We start from the raw sequence: 22,540 nt of genomic DNA on the forward strand, positions 1-22,540 counted from the left end.
CACATGGGGTGGAGAGTTCTAGAGTCACCATGGTCTAAATGTTGTTTCAGAGGCTTTTCCACCCTGACAAGTGTAGCAGGGAGCACTGTTCCTGACTGGATTCCACTGCATCCCTAGTGGGATCCATATATGGTAGTAGGATCCCATATATGGTAGCAACAACTCCTCCCATAGCAATCTTTCAATCAGTGCAGGTAGTATAAATAAAAGCTAGTTTGGTAGCTGCGGGCACTCCTTCTCTGCCTGCGGAGCCAATGTTTCCCCCTGCTGTGGTCTTTGTGTTTCATTTCTCACCTTGAGACTCTCAGCTTTCCTGATGGTGGCCATTCCCCATGTCTACTTTGAGTAGTAGCAGACGGTCATTCAGCGAGGTACGACTCTGGTTGTAATCGGCCCATGAAAGTTAAACTTGGTCCCTGTCACCGCTGCTGTTTTGCCTGAGTTCTATTGTTCTTAGTTTAGAGTGTGTTCACAGTGCTGCTTACCAATGTACGAATTGTAATTGACTGTGAACCAACTGGTATATTTCCCCCTGGGGCATGTGTTTTAGGAGATTTTAGTGGGATTCTACAGTGGAGCTGAGTGCCACCCTGGTGGGGGTTAGTCCGGTCCCTTCACTGCATGCTGAGTACAGGCACTGGGCACCTTGTAGCTTGATTTTGCTGTGGTTTAACTTGGTTTTGCTGTGGTTACACAATTGAGTATTGCACCCCCTGGGCTTTCGCCCTCCTACTCTACCCCTGCTTCAGCGGCCCTCACCCACTCTAGTGCTCTACTATCTTACTGTAGTTTTAATAATTGTCCTAGTTTTATCCAGAGACTGGAAGTAGTTTGATTAAAAGAAGATATTGTATTGTGTCATTGAATAAACTATCTATTTTTCTACTGCTGACATAATAGTTTATGGCAGTCTTATTTCATTCATTTCATAACCCCTTTCTTCCCCAGCTCCTTCCAGTCTCCCTTTTTAAATCTTAATAAAATAAATAACTTTTTTTTATTTGGAAACACATCTCTGTCTTCCTTTAGTGGATGAACCTATGCATACTACTTTGGGTATTTAGTCTCATACCTGTGACATTTCCTTGGGTGAAATTCCCAAGGTGGCGTGGTCTGCTTCTCCTTTCCTTACCACCACGTCACACAAGCATAACATTCTGGGGGAGTACTTGGATCTTTTTTTTCCCTCAATTGAATTTCTTTTGTTAGCTACTTCATACATATCAATATTAAACCACTTCACTTCAACTTCTAATACTCAAGCTCTCCGCCCAGGGCTTAAAGCAAAAAAACTTTCTGGGGGGGGGGTAGTCAGCACACTGCACCATCGCACCATTTATTTCTCTATTTCTCTATAAAACTAGTCCAATAACAAGCACGGTTTTCTTACACTTTACTCCTAAACCGTGCCCACGGATTAGTAACCCATGCGCACAGATTTGTAATATCTACGTTGATAACATCAAAGAGGGACTTTTAGGCCTATATACAGTGAGCCAGAGCCATTACACACCGCTTGGCATACATATAGTGAGCTGTAATAGCCATTAGGCACCTAGGCCATATGGGAACCATAACCATTGATTAATCACATCAGTAGGTCTAATTTATGATCCGATGTGTGTTTTGGTGACAATATGAAACCTATTTACTCCCTATAAATCATGCTTGTAGAAAAAGCATGTTAATTAGCCTAAATTGTATATGCAACTCTGTGGGCCGCTGTGGTGTCCCTGTTTGACGTTATCAATATACATATTACAAATCCGTGTGCACGGTCTACTAATTCGCGGGCACAGTTCACTATTCCGTGCGCATGGAGCCGTGCGCGGTTTACCAATTGGTGCCTGTATGGATTTCCACAACAATCATTTTTTTCTTACCAGGTGACCCCTGGGGAGCTCTGTAGAGAACAGCCAAAGCAATGCCACATTTTTATGCTGAATGACGATTTTAAATTGTGAAAGACAGATCACGTTCCGGTCTGTCATTGCCGCTGGACCGGCAGCTGTAACTGTCGCTCCCGGTGTGGTCAGATATCGGAGTGCGCGCATAGCGGTGTTGTGTCTGGGATTGACCTCATGTGGAAAGAGCACTTTCTTTCTGCTGGTTGAGCACACAGTGCAGAACAAACCATACGCGGCGCTGTGGGTGGGCCCAGGCCCTCCTAGGCCCACCCACAGCGCCGTGTATGGTTTGTAGGACCCTACAGAGAAATGAAACTCACGTTTCCACAGTTGACTTCCTGCAACAACTCAACTCTCGTGAGACTTGAGCGAGACTTGGTTACACACAGACCGGATCAAGCGAAAGGTAAAGACAAACGTTTCATTTCTCTGTAGGGTCCTTTCCATAATGTTGTCAGACACTAACAATCTGAGCCTGTCAGTGGCAAAAACAAGCACTTTTAGTGGACGTACATTGACGGTTCACATTTGCCCCGTCGGATTACATTGCAGCTCGTTTCGTGGCTGCCGGCTGACGCGATCTCGCTCAATACTGGACCAATTTCAAAAATTGTTGTCCCCTTTAGTCACTTACACACAAAAAGATGGAAAAATAGGGTCCAGGTTGAAAAATACCGAAGTTACCCTTTAATTTGTCGCACCAAGTGTCAAACGGTTTCCCGTCTCCACCCGTTCCATATCCGTTCCAATCCATACCTATCGCCGTTTGTTTTTTACTCCTCTCTCAGTGACGCGTGTATCTTCACCAGCTTTCATAAACTTTGTTTCCATATTTCAGCTGTGCTACACTACGGAATCGGTGCTACATTGTGATAGAAAGTAGCTTGCTGTTCATTGGATAAAAAAAAAAACTTGCTCGCATTCCATTGGTAAATGTAAAATATTGCTTTGCTTTGCTGAATATGATTGGATAAAACGCATCAAAAACAAAAACCCACGTGGAGTGAGTTTTTTTTTTGTTTTTTCTTGTCGAAAATAGTTTGTGAATCTAAAACGTCCATATGCCAGAAATCCGGCACCTGGCCGGAGGTCTTTAAGCCCTGAGTCTCCACCAAATAAAGACTCTCTCTCTAGATTGAAACTGCTTTAAAAGTAAAATGCAAGGTTGTTGTTCTACTCCACCCCTGAAAAGAGAAGTGTACCGCTCTGCCCAGTGTATAAACCCCCCACCCCCAACACACACACACACACACACACTCCCCCACGCCGGGTCTTCCATTAGCTGGCCATGGGAGGGAAAGTGGTGGAAGTAATCCTCCCACACTTGGTGCTCTCTCCCTGCTTCTGTCACCTTATTCACTGAAGGATAAAATCAAATCAACATTCATCCATTTCTCGTAAAAAGGGAATTTTATTTTCGCACCACAAGTCTAGGGATGTAAATGATGTGCTGAATTCTAACCATGTCATGAGTCAGTTCAGTGAAACACCCATGTCTGTACAAGAGTGACACCAATGTAGAACAAGTGAAACATGTCGTCCAAAACACATCATCCCTCCATTGTAATTTGTGAGGATAGCTGGAATTATGTTGCTAATTTTGAGTCAAACGGACTTGCGCTGTAGGAGTTAGGGCCTTTACATGTTAGACATTTTGACCTTTAATTATACCGCCCCCATCTGGCCAATTAGTGTATTTATTTATATTTTAACAACAGTGCCAAAATGCATCATCCTTTTATTTTTTTACATCATGCCTTTTCCACACCCTGCATACATGCTGTTATATTTAATGTTTTATTCTCATAGTTCTAATATGTTCTAGTGTTGTAATTGTTGCTTGTGTTTAATACTCCTCATTTGCTCTCTTCTTATTTATCGTGTTATAGTTTTCTGCTGCAACAAATCAACTTCAGGATTCGACTAATGTGAGTTTTTGAAGGCCGATACCAATTGCCATATTTTTGGATTGAAGCTGCCAATAATATATTATTGTAACAAACTTTTGCGCTGTATATTTAAATCTGATCATTTTCATGCTAAAACAAAATCCCCAAAAATCCAAGTATTCAGTGTTTCCACCAGAATGTTGAAAGGGTGGAAAACCCTCTGAAACAGCATTTAGACCATCATGGGACACTAAAACTCTCCACTGAAAGACAGATCCTCACCTTCATCATATTGGCATTGGGCAACATTGACTGGCCAGTATCGGCCCCATATATTGGCAAACTAAAATAAATCGACTTAACTCTAATGCAAAGTGAGCATCATGTTCACATTAGCAGACCGGGCACTGAAAGACATTTTGACATTTTAAAAATGTAGACCTATGTATTCCACACATGAATGTTTTCTTCTGTTTCTTCCTCTTCCTCTTCTTCTTCTAATAATATACAGAAGCAGGACAGATTTCAACTCATTGAACATGGTTAGTGAATAGCATGGCTTTCTGATGTGGTCGTTTTCACTCTTCCCTGTGCAAAACTTAAGTGAATCTGGGGCCTGAATACCTGTAATTTTTTTTACATGAAAAGGTCAAATTGAAAGATAGTGAATATTGGTACGAAATATCAGCTATCGGCGGCTTCAGTCCAAATATCAGCATTGGTATCAGTATCAACCCAAATCAGTTGAACCCTAGGAAAAACACACTTAACACACTGTCATGCTCAATGGCATGCCTAATCCTCTGTAAAATGCATGTGCCATGTAAGCACTAGGAGGAATTATTTTCACTCACACACACACACACACACACACACACACACACACACACTACGGTTACCAACTGGCTTCTGAATGATTTGTATAATTACAGGTTCTCAATTTAGAAACGGTTATGTTATATGTGTTTATGATTATGTACTTTTGTATTGTTCGTTTTTCAACCAAATAATTAGTTAGTATAGTATTAGTAATTAGTTATTATAGATACTGATGATCATTTACTGTTATATAGTACATGTTTTCACACCAAAAAATTCAGAATTATTATAGATATGAGTGATTATGTATTGTTGTATCATACATGTGTTTGAATCAAATAATTTATCAAATCCATTTGGTTTGAATGTATAAATTCTTGTTAATTTTTGAACAATGGACATTTTGCATACCTACCGCTTTGGAAATATTGTTGCTGACAAAAAGTCCCTGAATTTATTATAACAATATAAAATATTTGTGTTACCCATTTGGCTTTGAAACCATTCATTCCTCTGAATATAAACCTAAAAGCAAAATTTCTCAGGAAATGTTCTCCACAATCCTGGACAAAAGAAAGTGAAATCTTACTAATATTGTCAGCAGCATGTCAGGTGGTGGCTGATGTGTTAAAATCAATAGACTCTTAATAAGCGCTGAACCTTGCCCTCCAGGTGGGGGGTCTGCTTGTGTTAACGCCTGGGCTTTATGTAAGGCTCCAATAGACTTCAACACACATATACATATATACACACATGCACTCTCTCTGCACTGGGGAATAAGCTGTGTGCTCTCAGTAGTGATTTGTATAATGAATGTAATCATTTATATTCAGTGCCTGTTTTTGAAGTGTTGCACACTTGATCTCATGCTTGGTCATCTGTTGTTACCGGGTGTTAAATACACATTGCATCACTATTAGGGTTAGACCGATATATGAAGCCGATATTGTCCTTTTATTAAAAATCACATTTGTTCCAGTGAGTGTCATCCACCTTTGATATGATGGATATGATGCAGTTTGATTCAAATGTTATTAAAATTTGATTGAAATTTGATGGAAATTTTTATCACATTGTGTGAACAGTATCAAAAACCCATATTGGTCGAAAAACTATTTGGGTGCAAACATATAAATAAATAAATCACACAGCAATCTGTGAGACTAGATCTGTATCATGACCATATATGGGCGTAACTATTTTTTTTTTTCCCATCTCACCTTCTGGTGCAGCTCAGGGAGATTCTGGAGGATTTCGTCAGCATCAGCATTATGATAGTAAATCCTTGATAACATATTGCAGTTGTCATGTGAAAACCTTGTAACTCCAATTTTGTTTCCAACACTTCTCATATTGCATAACACCATATTTGTAAAGAAGCAAAAAAACCAAACTTTTTTTAACCTACGATTATTTCGAAGCCTGGTTGAACTAGGAGTGAGCTAAAAATATCTAGCTATTTTTCCATGACCTTTCCATAACCTTCCATAACTAAATCAGATTGCTTCCATGACCTAAACATGTTCTTCCTTCCTGGTTTGTTTATGTTGTTTTTCAGGCTGGTTTACACTCCAGTTGCACCGAAAACCATCTAATGCAATAAATGTGTCAAACAAGCTGGAAAATATACTGCAATATTAATAATAATAATTTACATTTTTGGGTGAACTACTCCTTTAATGATCCATTTGTAAAATCCCATGATATTCCCTGACTTCCCCAGAGAATTGTCTCATAGACATTCCAAAGACATTCTCACAATAATTCCATGTATGACTCAACATCCATTCAATTATAGCATCAAAATTTCAGTTGAGACGCCCTGCCAGTAATCCTATCCCACTTCAAGCAACGTCTGCCACCCAAACCACAAGTGTAAACAAGCAAACATGAATGACACACACTGTACAAACACTCACGACTCCACTGACAAATGAGTATGCGAGTGTTTTATTGCCACCAGTATTTTCCATTACATGTAACTCCATGGCACTGATTTACAGAAGAATGAAGGAGAGCGCTTGTCTGAAATCATGATGAGGGGGATGCATGTGTGAGCTCATCTCCTCTGTCATCCAGCTGCAGGTGTGTGTGTGTGTGTGTGTGTTTGTCACTGCGATTTCTGTTTCTCCCACTGTTCTGGTGTGAGGGTCTTCTGTTCGAACGCATGGATCTCTTTCAGCTCCTCGGCTAAGCAGGCGTTCACCATCCTGACGAACCAGAGGAAAGGTTTATAGGTGCAGATGATGAGTCCATTAGAAGCACAGATAAACTTTTCCTTAAATTTACATTAATTCACCCCTTAATTCATGCAAAATCCCCTTAAAATGAGTTAAGGGAGTTATTAATGAAGGAAACCCAATCAAAACCACCTTAAACACCCCTTAATGTTTGACTGCTTACTTTCTAATTTAATGTGAAATTCAGGGAGACAGGAACTTCCCATTAATAACTCATTAATAACTTGTAAACCTGCACAAAAGGAATTAAAAATCCCTTAATTTCTAGTGTCTCCATAAATCAACCCATGAATAAATCCCTTAAAACCTATGATACTAACCTTACCGTTTTAAAGCTATGTTATTTTTAATGGAGAATTAATGTTTATGTAATGTGAAATTAAGGACATTTCAGGGATAAAATTAAGGGGTTTAGTTTCCTATGACTATTGTGATATTGATTTTGTCCATATAGCCCTTCAAGTTAGGGCTGGGCGATATGGTTGAAATCAATATCATGATAATCATAACAATCTTTTGCGATATCGATATATATCCATTCCACTGAAAGACACTGTACTGTACCTGTGTCTCTGTAAAAGTTGTTTGCCCTCAAACTGGGACGACACTATCAGGACTTTGAAGCTGGCAGCACATCGGTTGGGTGACGTATCCTCCACTTCCTGGACAAGACAAGGTACATGTTGGAGCCATCAGGGTCACAGGTTATGACCAAACATCCACAGGTTACTGTCATGATGGTGATGCTTAATTATGTATGATCTGGTGTTGTATCTTGTTGGTTGTGTCTCATTTTTTATGCTGCAAGTGTCTAGTTTCAGCCTGGGTGAAACCTGCTAACCAACATAGGTCAGGGTTCAGCTTCTGTATTTGGGTTGACTTGAAATTCAGCTTTTGTATTTGGGGATAGAGTGTTATACCAAACGCCATTCAAAAATCGCAAAAGTCACAAAAGTCATTACATTTTTAATGCTGCCTTGCTTGTCGGCAGAAATACATACATCGGTTCGGCATACATTCAATTAAATAGCACTTATTTCAGTAATATTTCAACTTTCACATTTGGGTAGCCTTACTTCCATCATCATCTTCCATCAAAATACACCGAGCAGGGCAGGGCGGTAGCGAGCAGTGTGTACCGATTTAAAAAAAAATAAATGTTTTATTGATATAAAGAGCTGCTTTGTGGATTATCTATATGCCGATTTTGCCATATATATATAATATGTTCATAAAAGCTCCAAGGTACGTTCTACCAGGTGTGTAATATGCCGATAAACGAGGCAACGTTAAACTGCCAAATTTCTGAATAGAGTTTGGCGTACAGGACAGCGCATATCGGGCCTAGGCTGTACTGGGAAAACATGTGCTTCAAATAATAGCTACCAACCTACCACATGCACCGCTCCGAGCTCCTTGATGAGTTTCTCCCGGATGTGATCAGCTGTTATGGCCATATCTGCATGAACAAAACACGCGTTGTTGTAAGTGCTCAGCTGTTACAGTGGGATTCTGAATTGATTTCATAGATATTTTCAATGTGTTACAGCAGTCGGAGATAGACAGAATAATACCAGAAGTAATGCATGTTTGCCTTCACAATTAAAGCATCACTACACACAGTCGTCGATGATGGTTTTATTTTGAAAGTTATTCGCGGAAGTAATTTATTGTATTCTGGCTAACTTGACGCTAGATAGAGGTTAAAGACCGGCGCATGAAGGGGTGGGATTAATTGACCAGGAAGCGAGGAAATATCCAATCGCATTGCGGCAATGACCAACAAGACCAATCACATCCAGTATATAGAAAATATGGGCGGGGTTTATTTTTTGAAGCAACGAATCATAAGAGAATATTCGGGGTCCTTACAGCAAGATGAACGTACATGTTTTGACTGATTAATATAAACAAACTAAAATGATGTGATACGAGTTCGTCCACTTTAAAGGTAAAGCATTACCTATTCCAAGTATTATTATAAATTACACTTTTTATTTTGTAATTATTATCTGCTAGTGTTCCTTTTTTAGAAAATATTTTATCAGGCAAATCGGTGAACTACTAAATCTCAAACGCCGCACTGTTTTGTTTACAGTTACATGCTAACGGTTAGCTGCCCTTTTGCGGTGTCGTTAAAGTTAGCTGTAATTTACATGTGTAAATTTTATAATGTATTGCATACAATTTTATAATGTCATAGAGTAAATAGTAGTAATATTGCCATGGCAACAGAGACATTGAATTGGCGGAAGTATTTGCTTTATCTTTCGTTTTGTTTTAACGCTAGCTAACTAAGCATATTGCTTGCTGATGTGCAGGCTGTAAATTAGTTATATCATCGTTTACAGCCGTTATTTGGCTGTATTCAATATTAGCGACATGGATGCTGTGTCTCTTTTTGGTGAGGAGTTAAATTAAACTCTGCCCCGTGTTTGTCTTACTGATAAATTATCTTCATGCACAATGGTAGTAGAGGTAGAAAGCTTCTTTGGTGTGTACATGCTATACTGCACTAATCCGAAATTCAAAGGTCGTATCTACATCGGGTTCACTGTCAATCCCGAGCGGCGGATCGGACAACACAATGCTGGGCGGCACAGAGGGGGAGCCAAGAGGACCAGTGGAAGAGGACCGTGGTATGACCTTATAACCTATACTGCAGTACACGGTGCATTGTAATCACCTCATCTGTAATAATCTGCATATTCCTTTGTATTACACAGGGAGATGGTTCTCATCATCCACGGCTTTCCTTCTGATATTGCTGCCTTGAGGGTAAGCCGGTGTTTACCTGAGAATTGTATCTTTATCAAGGAGGAAAAGCCTCTGAAACAGCATTTAGACCATCATGGGACACTAAAACTCTCCATTGAAACCCAGACTATTGAAATTATTTTCGTGTCAGCAGCTCTTTAAGGCAGAGTGACCCACCACCAAATTCAAATGGGAACAAATTCTTCATTACGCCGGGAACTATTTTAGGTGAAATATGCTGCCCAGAGCAACGGCATGGCTCTGTGATGTGTTTTTAATCGTTTTTTTTAATACAATGGAGTTCTATGGCTGCTGGGACATGAGGCTGCATTCGGCACCAGCTACATGGATGAGACTTGTTGGCAAAACAAAATCATTGCTGATTTTGTTATTTTCATAGGATTTGTTGAGGGTAAGCAATGCATTAAAAAACACCAGCCTTATCCTTTAAGTAGCTGTGGTCAGGGAGGAACCTCCATCATATCAGAGGTGGACGACACTGACTGGATGATATCTTATATTTAATAAAAGGACAATATCAACCTGATATTGGCTGTTCCAAAGTCCACATTAAAAACAAGAAGTACGTGGGTCTTTGCCTTCAGGGTTGACACTTTGGATCCTGAAGAGCTCAGGCTGCTAAATGCAGGTTAGCTGTCCTTTAAAAAGTCTGAAAGATCTTACAATAACTTATCTAAATTAGGTTTTTTGGTTGTTACATTGGCCTTAAATCCAATTCCAGGCAGCATTCTCAAATTTGGCTTAATGAAACCTGCAGATTCCCTGCAAATATGTATCTGTATCTTTAAATCACTTCTTAAAACTCATTTGTATTGACTTTTGCTTTCATGCTTTCATGACCTTAATTGTCCTTGACCTCCTATTTATGCCTTAATTTTATATTTTATATCCCTTGATTTTGCTGGAGATTTTATATCTGTTTATTATTTAACTCCTTAGCAAAGTGCTTTTTTTAATCCATAAATGATGCTAAATCATGTTGTTATTATATGATTCTATCAGTTTGAGTGGGCGTGGCAGCACCCCCACTCCTCCAGGCGCCTGTCCCATGTCTCGCACCGCTCCAGGAAGGAGTCCAGCCTGCAGTTCCACTGGCGTGTCGTCTCCAACATGCTGCGCGCGGCGCCGTGGAGACGCCTGCCGCTGACCGCCCGCTGGCTCAAACAGGAGTACAGGCTGGACTTTGAGCCGAGTCTCCAGCCGCCCCTGCACATGCCTATCGCTTTCGGAAGCGTCAGAGCCAAGAAGAAGCCGCCGCCATCTCGGTCTGAGGAGGAAGAGGAGGGGACAGTGAGGTGTTTGCTCTGCCGAGGGCCGGTCAAGGTAGAGCTTCTGTCATTTACAGATGATGATCTTGTTCAGTTTAAGTTCCATTTTAGTCTCAAACATAGAATCAGTTAAATACAACCTGCATCATTATTATTGGCTTTTTATTAGAAATCAGATCTGGTCCAGTCAATGTGGTTCACCTCTGATATGATGGATATGATGCAGTTTGATTGATTACATATTTATTGCAGAATTGATCAATACTACACTGGTTGTCTATGGAAAGACCTTAACCTGAACTGATTCTAATGAGACATTTTGATCAGATTCCACACAAGTTTGAATTAATGTATCGTTATTGTTAGTAGTAGCAGTAGTAGCAGCATCAGTATTGGTTTTATTAGTATTATTATCATCCTAGGTTTCAGTGGAGAGTTTTAGTGTCCCATGATCCAAATGTTTCAGAGGCTTTTCAACCTGACAAGAATAAATTTCTGGGGGACACACACTCAATACTTGTCAATTTTAGGAATTTTCCGGCATGAAAATGGTCAAATTTAAAGATTGTTGTCATAAAATATCGGCTATTGCCAGCTTCAATCCAAAAAATAGCAGTATCGGCCTTGAAAAACCATATCAGTCAAACCCTAGTTGCTGGCTTCACACATAGGTGAGAGAAAAGGAGAAAAAACAAGGCCTGGTCATCAGTTTACTGTATAGCTTTGATTAAATTAACATAAAGAGATTTACACAATAGTGACATTAAGCCTCCTATTGGACTTCAGAACTTAACTTGTTTGGTCGTTAGGGAAACCGTCAGCCAACGCTCTTCTCCTCCCCAGGCGTCGGAAAAGCTGAGCTGCTTCCACCCATCCTGCGGCATGAGCAGCCACCTGATCTGCCTTGCCAGGCACTTCCTGAAGTCGGAGCCCGCCCACCTCCTGCCGGTGGAGGGCCGCTGTCCGGCCTGTCATCACTCGCTGCTTTGGGGGAGCCTCGTCCGCCACAAACACGGCTGCTTCGGAGACCTGGAGGAGATCGCGCCATCTGCGTCCCAAGTAAGTCAGCGGGATGCACAGGTGTGTGTGTTGTGTACAAGGTTTAGACGGATAAATGGGCCCAATATCGTCCTTTTATTAAAGATCAGATCTGGTCCAGTCAGTGTCGTCCACCTCTGATATGATGGATATGATGCAGTTTGCAGCAGGGTTGGGGTCAGTTCATGAATTAACTCATCAATGTTCAAGGTGATGACTTGAATTGGAGTATAGTTTTTTAAATATTCAATGAAGGGGCATTTTTACATTTTAATTAGTAGTATAAATCCTCCAGTCAAGAACCCCCCCTTAATGGACAAGTATGAGGTAGTGCATTCTCAATAGTAGCACTAGACACTCAAATCTGGCACAAAACCAGCACAGGAAGGTTCAGGCTGCCTTCTGATTTGCCTAGAACTACATTGTAAATCAACTCGTGAGTGAGTTTTGTCCCTGCATGTGCTTCCTCATTTCACTGTCAGCATTTCCTACAGGAAGTGTGTCAGGTGGTCGTGGCTGAATAACCGCACACGCTTAGTGTTTTCTGTCTTGCACGTCTGTTTTAATGTGCAAGGGTTAATATACTTGATATATATTTGTAGGCTCCCAAAATAAAATGCCCTTCATTGGGTACAATGTCGCTCATGCCCAGCAGATGTCACAGTTAGACCTTGCGTTCAACATGGCATACGTCTCAATGAAAATGAATGCATATATAATGGAGTTTTGGCTTTTCTATTTAGGGTTTTACAGTCAAGGCGGAGAGGGTTTTTTTCTATAAAGAATGTCTTGCACGAGGCTACATTTTAAATGACCAAATATGGTCATTTAAAAAGGCAAAATCAGCAAAAGAGTTTCCACTGGCATGTATACATCCAATTGCCTGACACTGGTACTTGAGAGACAGAGATAGAGACAGACAGAGACAGAGAGGGAGAGATAGATACAGAGAGTAAACTCATATTGATTTGATCATATTGAGTAACTCATATTGATTGAATAATTGTGAATAATTTCCCCACGGAGGTCATTAAAGTGTCATCTAGAGTTATGGAATGTTTGCAAAGTGGTTGTAGGTGAAGACAACGTCCAGGGATACTTCACCCAAAAAAAAAAAAAATAACAACACAAAGTTTATGTATTATACACATAATCCTACAGATATCCCAAAACTGTAAATAAGTGTATTTGGTTTAATAGCTGTTGTTAGCTTTAGTAGCAGAGTTAATGACTCTGCATTTGTCTGATGTTATCTAGGTGACACTTGTTTCCTGTAGTGTTAGACAGCTCAACACAATAATGAAAATGAATAATGGCATGAACTTTGCTGTGAAATAGTGATGGAGAATGTAATTTTCCACTCAGTAAGTTAATTTGAAATGCGTAGTAAAGTAAAAGGGCTTGTGAGGAATTTAAACTAAAACCAAGCATTACAATCAATTATCTACTGGACTCAACTAAAGAGCCAAAAATTCTATATTGGTTACACGTTTATAACCAGGTCTAGTATTTCAGATGCTTGAATCCAATACTTCAGTTTATCAAGCCCTGACATCAAATGCATCAATTTAACATCATCTTGGTAGTTTTTGCTTTACTATTTTTGTCCTCTGATCTTCCACAGAGCCACTGGGCAGATGGACTGCAGATCTGAATGAGTGGAGCCTCTGAATATTTAATTTTTATGAGTATTAAGTAGAATAATGTATCATTGAAGATTCCTTTTCTTACTTGTTAGGGATATACAGTAACTGAAAAAGCTTGACTGTCCCCTACCAGATATCTGTAAAGGCCTGACACATCTAGTTAGGATCCAACAGTACTGTAAGAACTGGCTATCTTACATTTTTATAAATGTGAAATTTAACTTTTAACCATGTTTGCTTATATGTATTGTAGTATATGTATTTGATGTATTGAATATTTGTGTAAAAAAAAAACTTGAATTGTGGGATAAATAAAACATGAACTGTTTTCTAAAAATGTGTGGAAAACTTAATTTTCTTTCACAAGCAATGCATAAATATTGATCTGTCCAGTGAAACACAACAGATTCTGTTCATTCAGGTTGATAGGAAGGTAAAGTATAATGGAAATTGTTCTAAATAAATAGAAAACAGACATTTGCATACACTAAATGCAAAAATGTTCAATTATATATAGTTACAGTAAATACAAGTTTATAAAGAAATCTGTTTTTGTAGAACCACATGTCCAGTGGTTTGAAGGCTCCTGTGTTTGCCTTGGATCTGTTATTGAATATGTTCACGAACATGTTAAATGTCAGTTTCCAGGCTATTTTTGTGGCCTCATTCAAATGAATGGGAAGTAAAAATCTGAATGCTACAAACTCGTCCTGTTGTATCTGATCTTGGTGATTAGTTTATATTCTGGTTTTCATGGTGGTCAAGTGCCGGATAACCCCCATGTTAAAACTAAGTGGAATATTGCTTTAAAGTTTCATCTTACCATAATACTGATATTTCTGACAGCACTTGGAAGGCAGCATAGTTACCTCAAACACCGCACTATATCATTTGACACTGTCAGGTGACTCGATTTAGCTACCAACTTATTATATATTGACGTGACATTATGATAAAGTTAGTTAAAGTTATGATTTTGTAGAGTATGATTAAAAAAAATGAATACCATTGGTTTCTTCTGTCCTGCTGTGTGGTATTGCATGTGAGATTAGACTACATTTTACAGAAAAACAAAGTTGCAATTAGTTCCATATCCATATATACTGTATATATTCCATATGGTGTATTATAGTTCAAGTACAATCCACCCTCTGTTGAAAAGACCCCTCAGAAAGAAAGTAGAAAACAATGTTAAACTCATTAAAATAGAATTGTTTCTTATTTTTCATAGTCATTACATACAGTGATGTAGTGGTAAATAAAAAGGAGGGTAAACTATGGCCTCCAGTTGGTGATCATCATAAGGCAACCAACCACCAATACAAACAAAAATCAGCTGAATTTGCAGAAAAGCATGCATGTATTGCTTTTTTCTTCATATGACTTACATCAGTTTAATAATACTTACTATGACATCTACTATGAGTTCACCTCATAATCCAAAAATGAGGGTAAACGTCCCTTGTTATGTGTTAATGTATACATTCAGTAGATATTTCAGTTGTCTTGTTAGAACCATGTTATATCATTTTCATTAATAATCATATAGTCTATTATAAAAGTGAACATTAATGGAGAATGAGTGCATATAAAAAACATAGATATCAAATGTAAACAAAACAGTGTCATATTGCAGATTATAGTACATTATATTTTTGTCATTTTTACCAAACACATTTAAGTGTAAGAAAACCTTCATGAAGTTTTTACAGGAATTGTATGAGGCTTTGCATCTGGCTTCTCATACAGTTTGTCTCCTCATTGCTGGACAGGAGGGGCTTGGACAGTGATCACCGGCTGAGAAGGAGTAGAAAACAAGGAGAAGAACAAATTAAAGCAGAGGAACGGCCCCCTCCATGATTACTTACCCAGGTGCTGAGGCTTTCAAAACTCACTTCCCCCGCACCCCACATTTTTAACTGCTCAACAATGAAGGATGATGCTACAAGCAAGCAATCAGTGTCGCAACACATTTCAGCTATTGCACATTTCTCGGCTCTACTTAGATAGCTTACAACTCTACATTGTGAAATTGTTTGTGTCAACTACAGGCCACTGTAAGCTGTGGCAGAGACCTGTCAATGTTTTTGTAATTCCTTTGGTCGCTGATAGAGGTCGATAAAAGTCAGAAATTACTTGTCCCTTTAAACAGTTCCACAGCTATCTGAAAACATTTTCAGTTGTCTTATCAACAGTTCTTATGCTTTCTAAGAGAGGATTTTCAGATGACTTAAGGCAATATTCCACTTAGTTTTAACATGGGGGTTATTTGGCACATGACCGCCATGAAAACCATAATATAAACAAATCACCAAGATTGGATACAGCTGGACGTTTGTAGCGTTGGATTTTTATTTCCAATTCATTTGAATGAGGCCACGAAAATAGCCTGAAAACTGACATTTAACACGTTTGTGAACAGATTCAACAACAGATCCTGCTTTTAAGACAACAAATAAAAAAATGTCATGGCGGTCAAGTGCCAAATAACCCCCATGTTAAAACTAAGTGGAATATTGCTTTAATGCACCCTCTGGCGGCCATATTGGATGTCCTCAGCTCTTGGGCAACAGTGGCTGAAAACAGCTGGTTGTGTTTCTAAACATACAACTCGGCCGACTCAAGAGAACTGAATAGACTGGGATTGTTTTTGACTGGGAACTGATCATTTTGCCACTGATACATCTCATCAATTTTGTGTTGATGATGTCAACACTGTCTTGTTAACACTGATTTACACACTAGCAAACGTAGCTAGTATAAGCTAGTGTTAGTAGTGGCTAGTACCTAAATCTCAACATTATCAGGTGCTTTGCTAAGTTAGCCTGCTGGCTAGTTAGCTAGCTAACAGTTTGTTCAGGTTAACTGAGCTGACTCTTCTCAAGCTACAACTCAGAGTGTTTTGGAGTAGAGACTAGGGCTAAAAGTTACAGTAACCTACATTTGGAAACAAATCTTCCTTATCAGACTATTGACTTTTACTTATTACATTACTGAATTTACCTACAAGTTACAACCACACAACAATCTTTTTCAGGAATCTCTCTTTTTCTAGCCTGGTTGTTTATTTGTTTAGACATTGTTTGTTCACAGACAATTCTCCAGCGGACCTCCATAATGGAGCCAAACATGGCTGATAGGCGATTTGTGTCGCAACTTCAAAGCCTCTATAGCTTTATTTCTCTGCTGACCATCAGGCTCCACTCACCATTTTGGGTGCCGGTGAGCAGCAGTTGACCACCTTGCAGCAGTAGGCAACCAGAGTGATGGAGATGGCGACCAGAGCAGCCTGTATGACCACGCTCTCAGCGAACAAGTGGGAATGGGCGTTCTGCGGAGAAAGGTTGGCAGGGATTAAGCCTTGATTGAACAGACAAGATAAGATGAAACTTCAATGATCCCTGTGGGGAAATTTGGTCATTGCAGCAACAAATTAGTAATAGGATACAGTGAAGAAGAACAGAGCAAATGGGGGTATTTAACATAACACAATTGACAAATCCAACATGTCAAGAACATATTAAGTCGAAATGTATGAATGAAAGAAGAAAAAAATTGAATTACAGTATCGTGAGGGTATAAAGAACAACAGCAGTAGAACATAGTGAGATAAAGAAGAAAATTAATGAAAATGGGTACAGTATGAAAATGTACCAAAAAATGAAATATAAGCAGTATGAAATGAGTGAAAATTAAAAACCTGCATGAACTATCAAACATGACAACGCAACCAATGTCAAGAGCGCACATAACTCACCTCCGCTTTTTGGCAAACGTCGATTGATGTGCTATTTTCCTCATAGTGATAAGCCCAGCAGGAATAGTGAATGGGATGATCTGCCAGCTTGATCGCATTAAGGAACATATTGAACACGGAAGCCACACAGGCCACCATCTGCATTCCCAAACAGGCCTTCAGCTGAGAGACAGAAAGAAAACTGTTGATTCTCATTCATTTCTCTGTAAAAATAACATTTAGAAAAGTTGTAAGACGACAAAATAACGGAAACACCACATGAAAAAGGACTTTGTTGTAACTAAATTGCAATTACAGCGACTTCGCACTTTGGCAGCCCCAAGTGGCAGTGGGAGGTAACTGTTTGAAATTTGAAGGACTTCATTACCCTGAAATTATACAACGTGATGTCACTAAAGTTTTCTTAATGGCTGTTAGAGGAGATGGTGAAAAAAGAATCTTGGCTGCAGGTCCAACCATCATTAGTAAGTGCAACTTTCTCTGGATGGAGCACTCGCCAGAATTTAATTTGGGAAAATAGGGTGACTATGGCGCCTCAGTTAGGGGGGGATGGGACGCTCTTGATTTAGGCTGGTAAAATGGCTGGATTTTAACAGAATATTCGGTAACGCTTTATTTTCCGGGTCCGCAATTTCCTAATAATTTCCTAGAAAGGAAGTGTTAATTTCTTAGGAAGTTTCCTGGAAAGAAACATGAAATTATGTACTAATTATAGGGAAAATAGATAAAGAGTTCAGTGGTAGTTGGTAAATTCCTCCACTTTCTTCTGTTGTTTCTAAGACAGAACCATTAAATTATATAGTAGTTAAATAGAAAATTAGAAATTAACTACAATTAATTAGAATCCAACAAATAACTATATTATATAATTATATGAATAATGACTTCTGGTAATTGACCTCTGCCTATTATTTTTCCAATAAATAGTTTATAGTTTTGCAGTTCTTTCCAGGAAATTCTTTTGGAAATTGACAGTATCTTATCGACTCCACCAGACTGCTTACATTTTCTATGTAACTACTACATCATTTCATGGTTCTTTCCAGGAAACTTTTATATGTGAGTTTTCAAAGCAACATGAGGTAATTAACTACAAAAAATGTGGTAATTAAGGACAAATGCTGTATTCAGAGCCCACATTGCAGGAGCATCAGTCACAAAAACTGCCAAACTATTTAATGTGGCAGTGGCAAGGGGAGCAGCCTGCCAAACACTGACACACTGCATCAGTAAAGAGGAACTGTGGTCAAGTGGAAGCTCTCCGACAGGGACAGACAGACACTTAACAGTCTGTGACAGTCTCAACAAAAACTGTACTGAGCTTCACCAAGCTGGTGTTTAATGGCAGAGCTGCGATTCAGAAACCACTAGAATCCAAGGCTGACGCACAAAGATGCATAACCTGGTGTAAGCAGCACAAAACCTGGAGCCTTGAGGAAAAGGGAAAAAGCAATCTGGTCTGATGAGTCTTTCTGAAGGCCTGACTGGTTTGATACTTCATATTTAGAATATACTGTTTGGTGTTTCTGTTATTTTGCCCGTCCCCTGTATATAGATAACCGAGATGAGCTTCTCCTCTCCAGCCAAGTAACTCACAGTGGGGACATGGAGGCTCTGCGCCGCTATGGCCACACTCCCAGCTATTATCACCTGTTGAGAGCACAAAATGAACATACTCAAAATATCCTCAATAACACTGGGACAAAGTCTGGAATTTCACCTTTAACATAAGATGAAACTTAAACGATTGCTGTGTGGAAATCGAGTCACTGCAGCGACAAATACTAATAGGTTACATCAAAGAAAGTGGAATAAAAATAAGAATAAGGCAAATGATGGATCATATAAACATAAGGAAAGTGACAATTCCAATATGTAAAGTAGAAATGTATGAATGGAAAGTGTGTGGATTATAGCATTATGAGGGTGTGCAAAAATACTGAGACCAGGAAAAAATGAATGCAGAATATACATTATGGGAAATTATACCAAAATATGGAATATATGCAGTATGAAATAAGTGGAGGGTGGGGGGGAATAAAAAAAAAAAAAAAAAAATATATATATATATATATATATATATATATATATATATATATATATATAACAAATGAGAAAGATTTGAGAATGCAAAGAAAAGTTGCTTAATTATGGAGACTCTAGTGTGCCAAGCTAATTATTATAGACTAGTTCAGTGATTAAATATTACTTATTAATCAATAGATACAGTACATTTAAAAAAAACATGTTATGAAGTGATTCATTAGATCCACATTTAAATAAAAACGGTTACTTAAAAAAGTTGTAATAAAATGTTTATTAAATGTGTCAATTAATAATTCCATTTCCAATTCCAATGAATTATGAACCGGAAAATGAATAGGAAAACACACTACTAAATGGAGTAACAAAAAGTGAAATTTAAATGGCTTTTTAAAAATCATCTTACAAATCCGTTTAGAAATTCAGTCATTTACTCATTTAATCATTTAAAGACATCATTAACCATTAATGAACACTTTATTACATTCTAACAGTTTTTAACTGCATCATTTTAATGTAAATCGAATGAATCACTTTATAAACTGTTTCTGAAATGTTTTCTCCATACTTACCAACAGCGATGCGATGATGAGAGATATGTCGAGCCCACGAAAACTACTGTCCTGGGTCATAAACATGCTAACGCAGCTGATCTCAAACACACTGAGGCCAATTTGAGTGATCTAGGACAGAAGAGACAATACATGCGTTACATTACACACACGCGCACACTCACACACACACGCACACACAGATGAAAGATTTATTTACCGGTATGTCCACATAAATACAAGCATACAAAGGACACACTATTAATGCAGTCAGATATTGAGTCAGTCAGTTACGTAAGTGCCTAATTGGCAGCCACATTGTTGCATACACACAAGGGCGGATATTTCATTTCACTGTTGGGGGGGACAATAAACAGAAAAATTTCTCAAGAGCAATTCCTGAAGGGGACACCAAAGGTGCCGCCAAAAGTACTGTTGTATTAAATGTATATAGAGGTCCATTATGAAACATTTCCATAAGCACTTCATTCCTTTCGTATGAAGATTTTATCAAATTGCCTTTGATATTACTGGGGTCTTTCTACTTGGCGTTTCGGTGCACTGAAAAATGATCGGATGTCTGTTTTTCTTTTCTCTGCCATTTTAACTGACCTGGCTGGCTGACAAATAGACACACACACACACACACACACACACACACACACACACACACACACACACACACAGCATGCAGGTTATTTACAGTAGTAGGTGAGATGCAACACCCATTAACTGAACTAAAGCTAATATATGCCTAATTAGATTTTGTTTTCCCGAAAAAGCAGATCTCTAATGTTTTGCTGTCAATGTAAAAGTCCAGAACGCTATGAAGCCTGCCAGAAACGTACTTATATTTAACATAATGTTTGTTGTAATTATGTCTTTTTTATTAATTAAGTCTTCATTTATTTCCAAAATTATGAACAAAATAACATAGTGGCAGCCATTTTACATGCAGTAAGAAAAAAATAATATACTTAGAACCTAATTACATAGGGTAAGTTAATCTTAAATATTATATTATAGAAATATTACTGTTACCATCTACAAAAGATAAAGTATTTTGGTATGAAATCCCGCATTTTAATTTAACCAACTATCCTGTATCATAAATACATGTCTGGCATTTGTAACAAACCAAACCGCTTGAAAATCGGTCGAAAATTCAGTGAGTTATGATGATTTTAATTGTGGATAGACCTCCTGCCTCCATACACATACATGCATTAGGAGACGCGGCTCCGTACCAACACGTTGACGCACAAGATTCAACCGCGAGGTAATGGAACAAAATGTAGTCTGGTTACAATTGTGAATGTGTTTTATTCTGTTGAGTGGTAGAAGTAAAGAAAAATGTCTGACACATCCTTTGTTTTAAGTTAACCTCAGCTACTTACTGGAGGTCAGCCACCACTGACACACTTCCAGAGATCCTCCACACACACTCGTACCGAGGGCTAATGTGTGTGTGTGGGGGTTCGGGGAGGCAGGTAGGCAGTGGACCAAACCACTGTGAGGCATATGAGAGAGGGACTCAACGCATTGTTTTGCGTCTATAATTAGCACAAGTGCTTTCAATGCATATTATTATATTATTTAAAATTATATAGTTATGTTTACAATGATATATTGAGGGGGACAACTCTCTGTTAATCCCAGGAAGGGGGGGTCCGGACCCCCCTGTCCCCCCCGTGATTTCTGCCCCTGCATACACACAGGATGAAAACAGTGGCAGGTCGAAGGAGACACACACGCACGCACGCACACACACACACACACACACACACACACACACACACACACACACACACACACACACACACACACACACACACTATACCCCTAAAGCTTGAGGCTCAGACTCCAGGTACTTCTGTTTCCTCGCAGGGTTTTTCTGGAAAGTCACTTCGACCAGCGGGCTTTGGGCCGGACCGCCCTCCGCCTCCACGGTTGCTTCTTCGTCTTTAAAAACCAAAACAAATCACATTTCTTTTTAAGTTGGCTGGTTATTTTGACCCCGGCAAAAAAGGTAGAGGTAGAATGAGAAAGAAAACACAGTCTAGAACGACTTTAGGCATGAAAACACGCGTCGACCGCATCTGGAATTCATTACTTTGAACAACATCCTTCTCATCGCGCTACATAGCAAAACATTCGGGAAGGTTCTGTTTTTTTACCTGCCATCATCGCTGTGTCCGTTACGACGTCACGAAGCGACTCCTTTCTGCTTATTACAGGTTATACTGAGCACAGTTGGGGTCAACGACGTTTCGCACCAACGCCCCAAAAGGTTCCGTGTATCTCCGTTAGTTTTCAGCCAATCCCACCCGCCCCCTTTTTGGTCAATGGAATTTAACTCCTGCAACCCATTTCCTGTCCTGTCAGTGAGGTTATGAGGAGGTTACAAACACTATCATGATGGGCTGTGCGATGATTTTATAGGGAATATTGATCCTGAATGCTCAGCTGATTATATATATTTTTTAGATTTGGCTTCCAAAGAGATTTCTGGCCATTTTTGCTTGATCTTTACTACTGATAACAACTACAAGATCAAATTTGGACTCACTGAGGCTGAGGTATGGAGAGTACAATGCTTCCCTA

At 39.1% G+C, this 22,540-nt stretch overlaps 3 protein-coding genes across 3 annotated transcripts in view; 1 reads left to right on the forward strand and 2 right to left on the reverse strand.

Annotated features, from left to right (window-relative positions):
* Nucleotides 1-6,549: 6,549 nt before the first annotated feature.
* LOC139932323 (bolA-like protein 2) overlaps nt 6,550-22,540 on the reverse strand; it is a 48,648-nt gene continuing 32,657 nt past the window's right edge. Inside the window, exons 2-4 of the mRNA XM_071926054.2 lie at nt 8,250-8,367; nt 7,420-7,517; nt 6,550-6,825 (exon numbers count right to left, since the gene is read on the reverse strand). Of these exons, the coding sequence (XP_071782155.1) occupies nt 6,726-6,825; nt 7,420-7,517; nt 8,250-8,312 (261 nt within the window). The 5' untranslated portion in view covers nt 8,313-8,367 and the 3' untranslated portion in view covers nt 6,550-6,725. The remainder of the gene's footprint in view (nt 6,826-7,419; nt 7,518-8,249; nt 8,368-22,540) is intronic.
* On the forward strand, nt 9,056-13,897 carry slx1b (SLX1 homolog B, structure-specific endonuclease subunit). Its single transcript, XM_071926115.2, has 5 exons — nt 9,056-9,494; nt 9,582-9,633; nt 10,636-10,956; nt 11,745-11,960; nt 13,564-13,897. Exons 1-5 carry the CDS (start codon nt 9,322-9,324, stop codon nt 13,591-13,593), a joined length of 792 nt encoding a protein of 263 aa, XP_071782216.1. The 5' UTR covers nt 9,056-9,321; the 3' UTR covers nt 13,594-13,897.
* Nucleotides 14,777-22,250, reverse strand: LOC139932365 (membrane-spanning 4-domains subfamily A member 4A). Its single transcript, XM_071926114.2, has 7 exons — nt 22,114-22,250; nt 21,777-21,898; nt 19,958-20,068; nt 18,939-18,992; nt 17,343-17,504; nt 16,794-16,916; nt 14,777-15,382 (listed from the first exon to the last, which is right to left on the reverse strand). The coding sequence occupies exons 1-7, from the start codon at nt 22,121-22,123 to the stop codon at nt 15,344-15,346; spliced, it is 621 nt and encodes a 206-aa protein (XP_071782215.1). The 5' UTR covers nt 22,124-22,250; the 3' UTR covers nt 14,777-15,343.

This window comes from Centroberyx gerrardi, chromosome 23, assembly GCF_048128805.1.
Source record: "Centroberyx gerrardi isolate f3 chromosome 23, fCenGer3.hap1.cur.20231027, whole genome shotgun sequence".
In the NCBI taxonomy this organism is placed as follows: Eukaryota; Metazoa; Chordata; class Actinopteri; order Beryciformes; family Berycidae; genus Centroberyx; species Centroberyx gerrardi.

What these genes read in the sequence shown, in the direction of transcription:
- slx1b (XM_071926115.2), top strand. Translation starts at nt 9,322, where the DNA reads ATGGTAGTAGAGGTAGAAAGCTTCTTTGGTGTGTACATGCTATACTGC. An exon ending in TCTGCCGAGGGCCGGTCAAG is followed by an intron (nt 10,957 to 11,744) that starts GTAGAGCTTCTG and finishes TCTCCTCCCCAG; the next exon opens with GCGTCGGAAAAGCTGAGCTG. An exon ending in TCGCGCCATCTGCGTCCCAA is followed by an intron (nt 11,961 to 13,563) that starts GTAAGTCAGCGG and finishes GATCTTCCACAG; the next exon opens with AGCCACTGGGCAGATGGACT.
- LOC139932365 (XM_071926114.2), bottom strand. An exon ending in CTGAGCCTCAAGCTTTAGGG is followed by an intron (nt 20,069 to 21,776) that starts GTATAGTGTGTG and finishes CTTCTGTCCTAG; the next exon opens with ATCACTCAAATTGGCCTCAG. An exon ending in ACGTTTGCCAAAAAGCGGAG is followed by an intron (nt 16,917 to 17,342) that starts GTGAGTTATGTG and finishes CTTTCTCCGCAG; the next exon opens with AACGCCCATTCCCACTTGTT.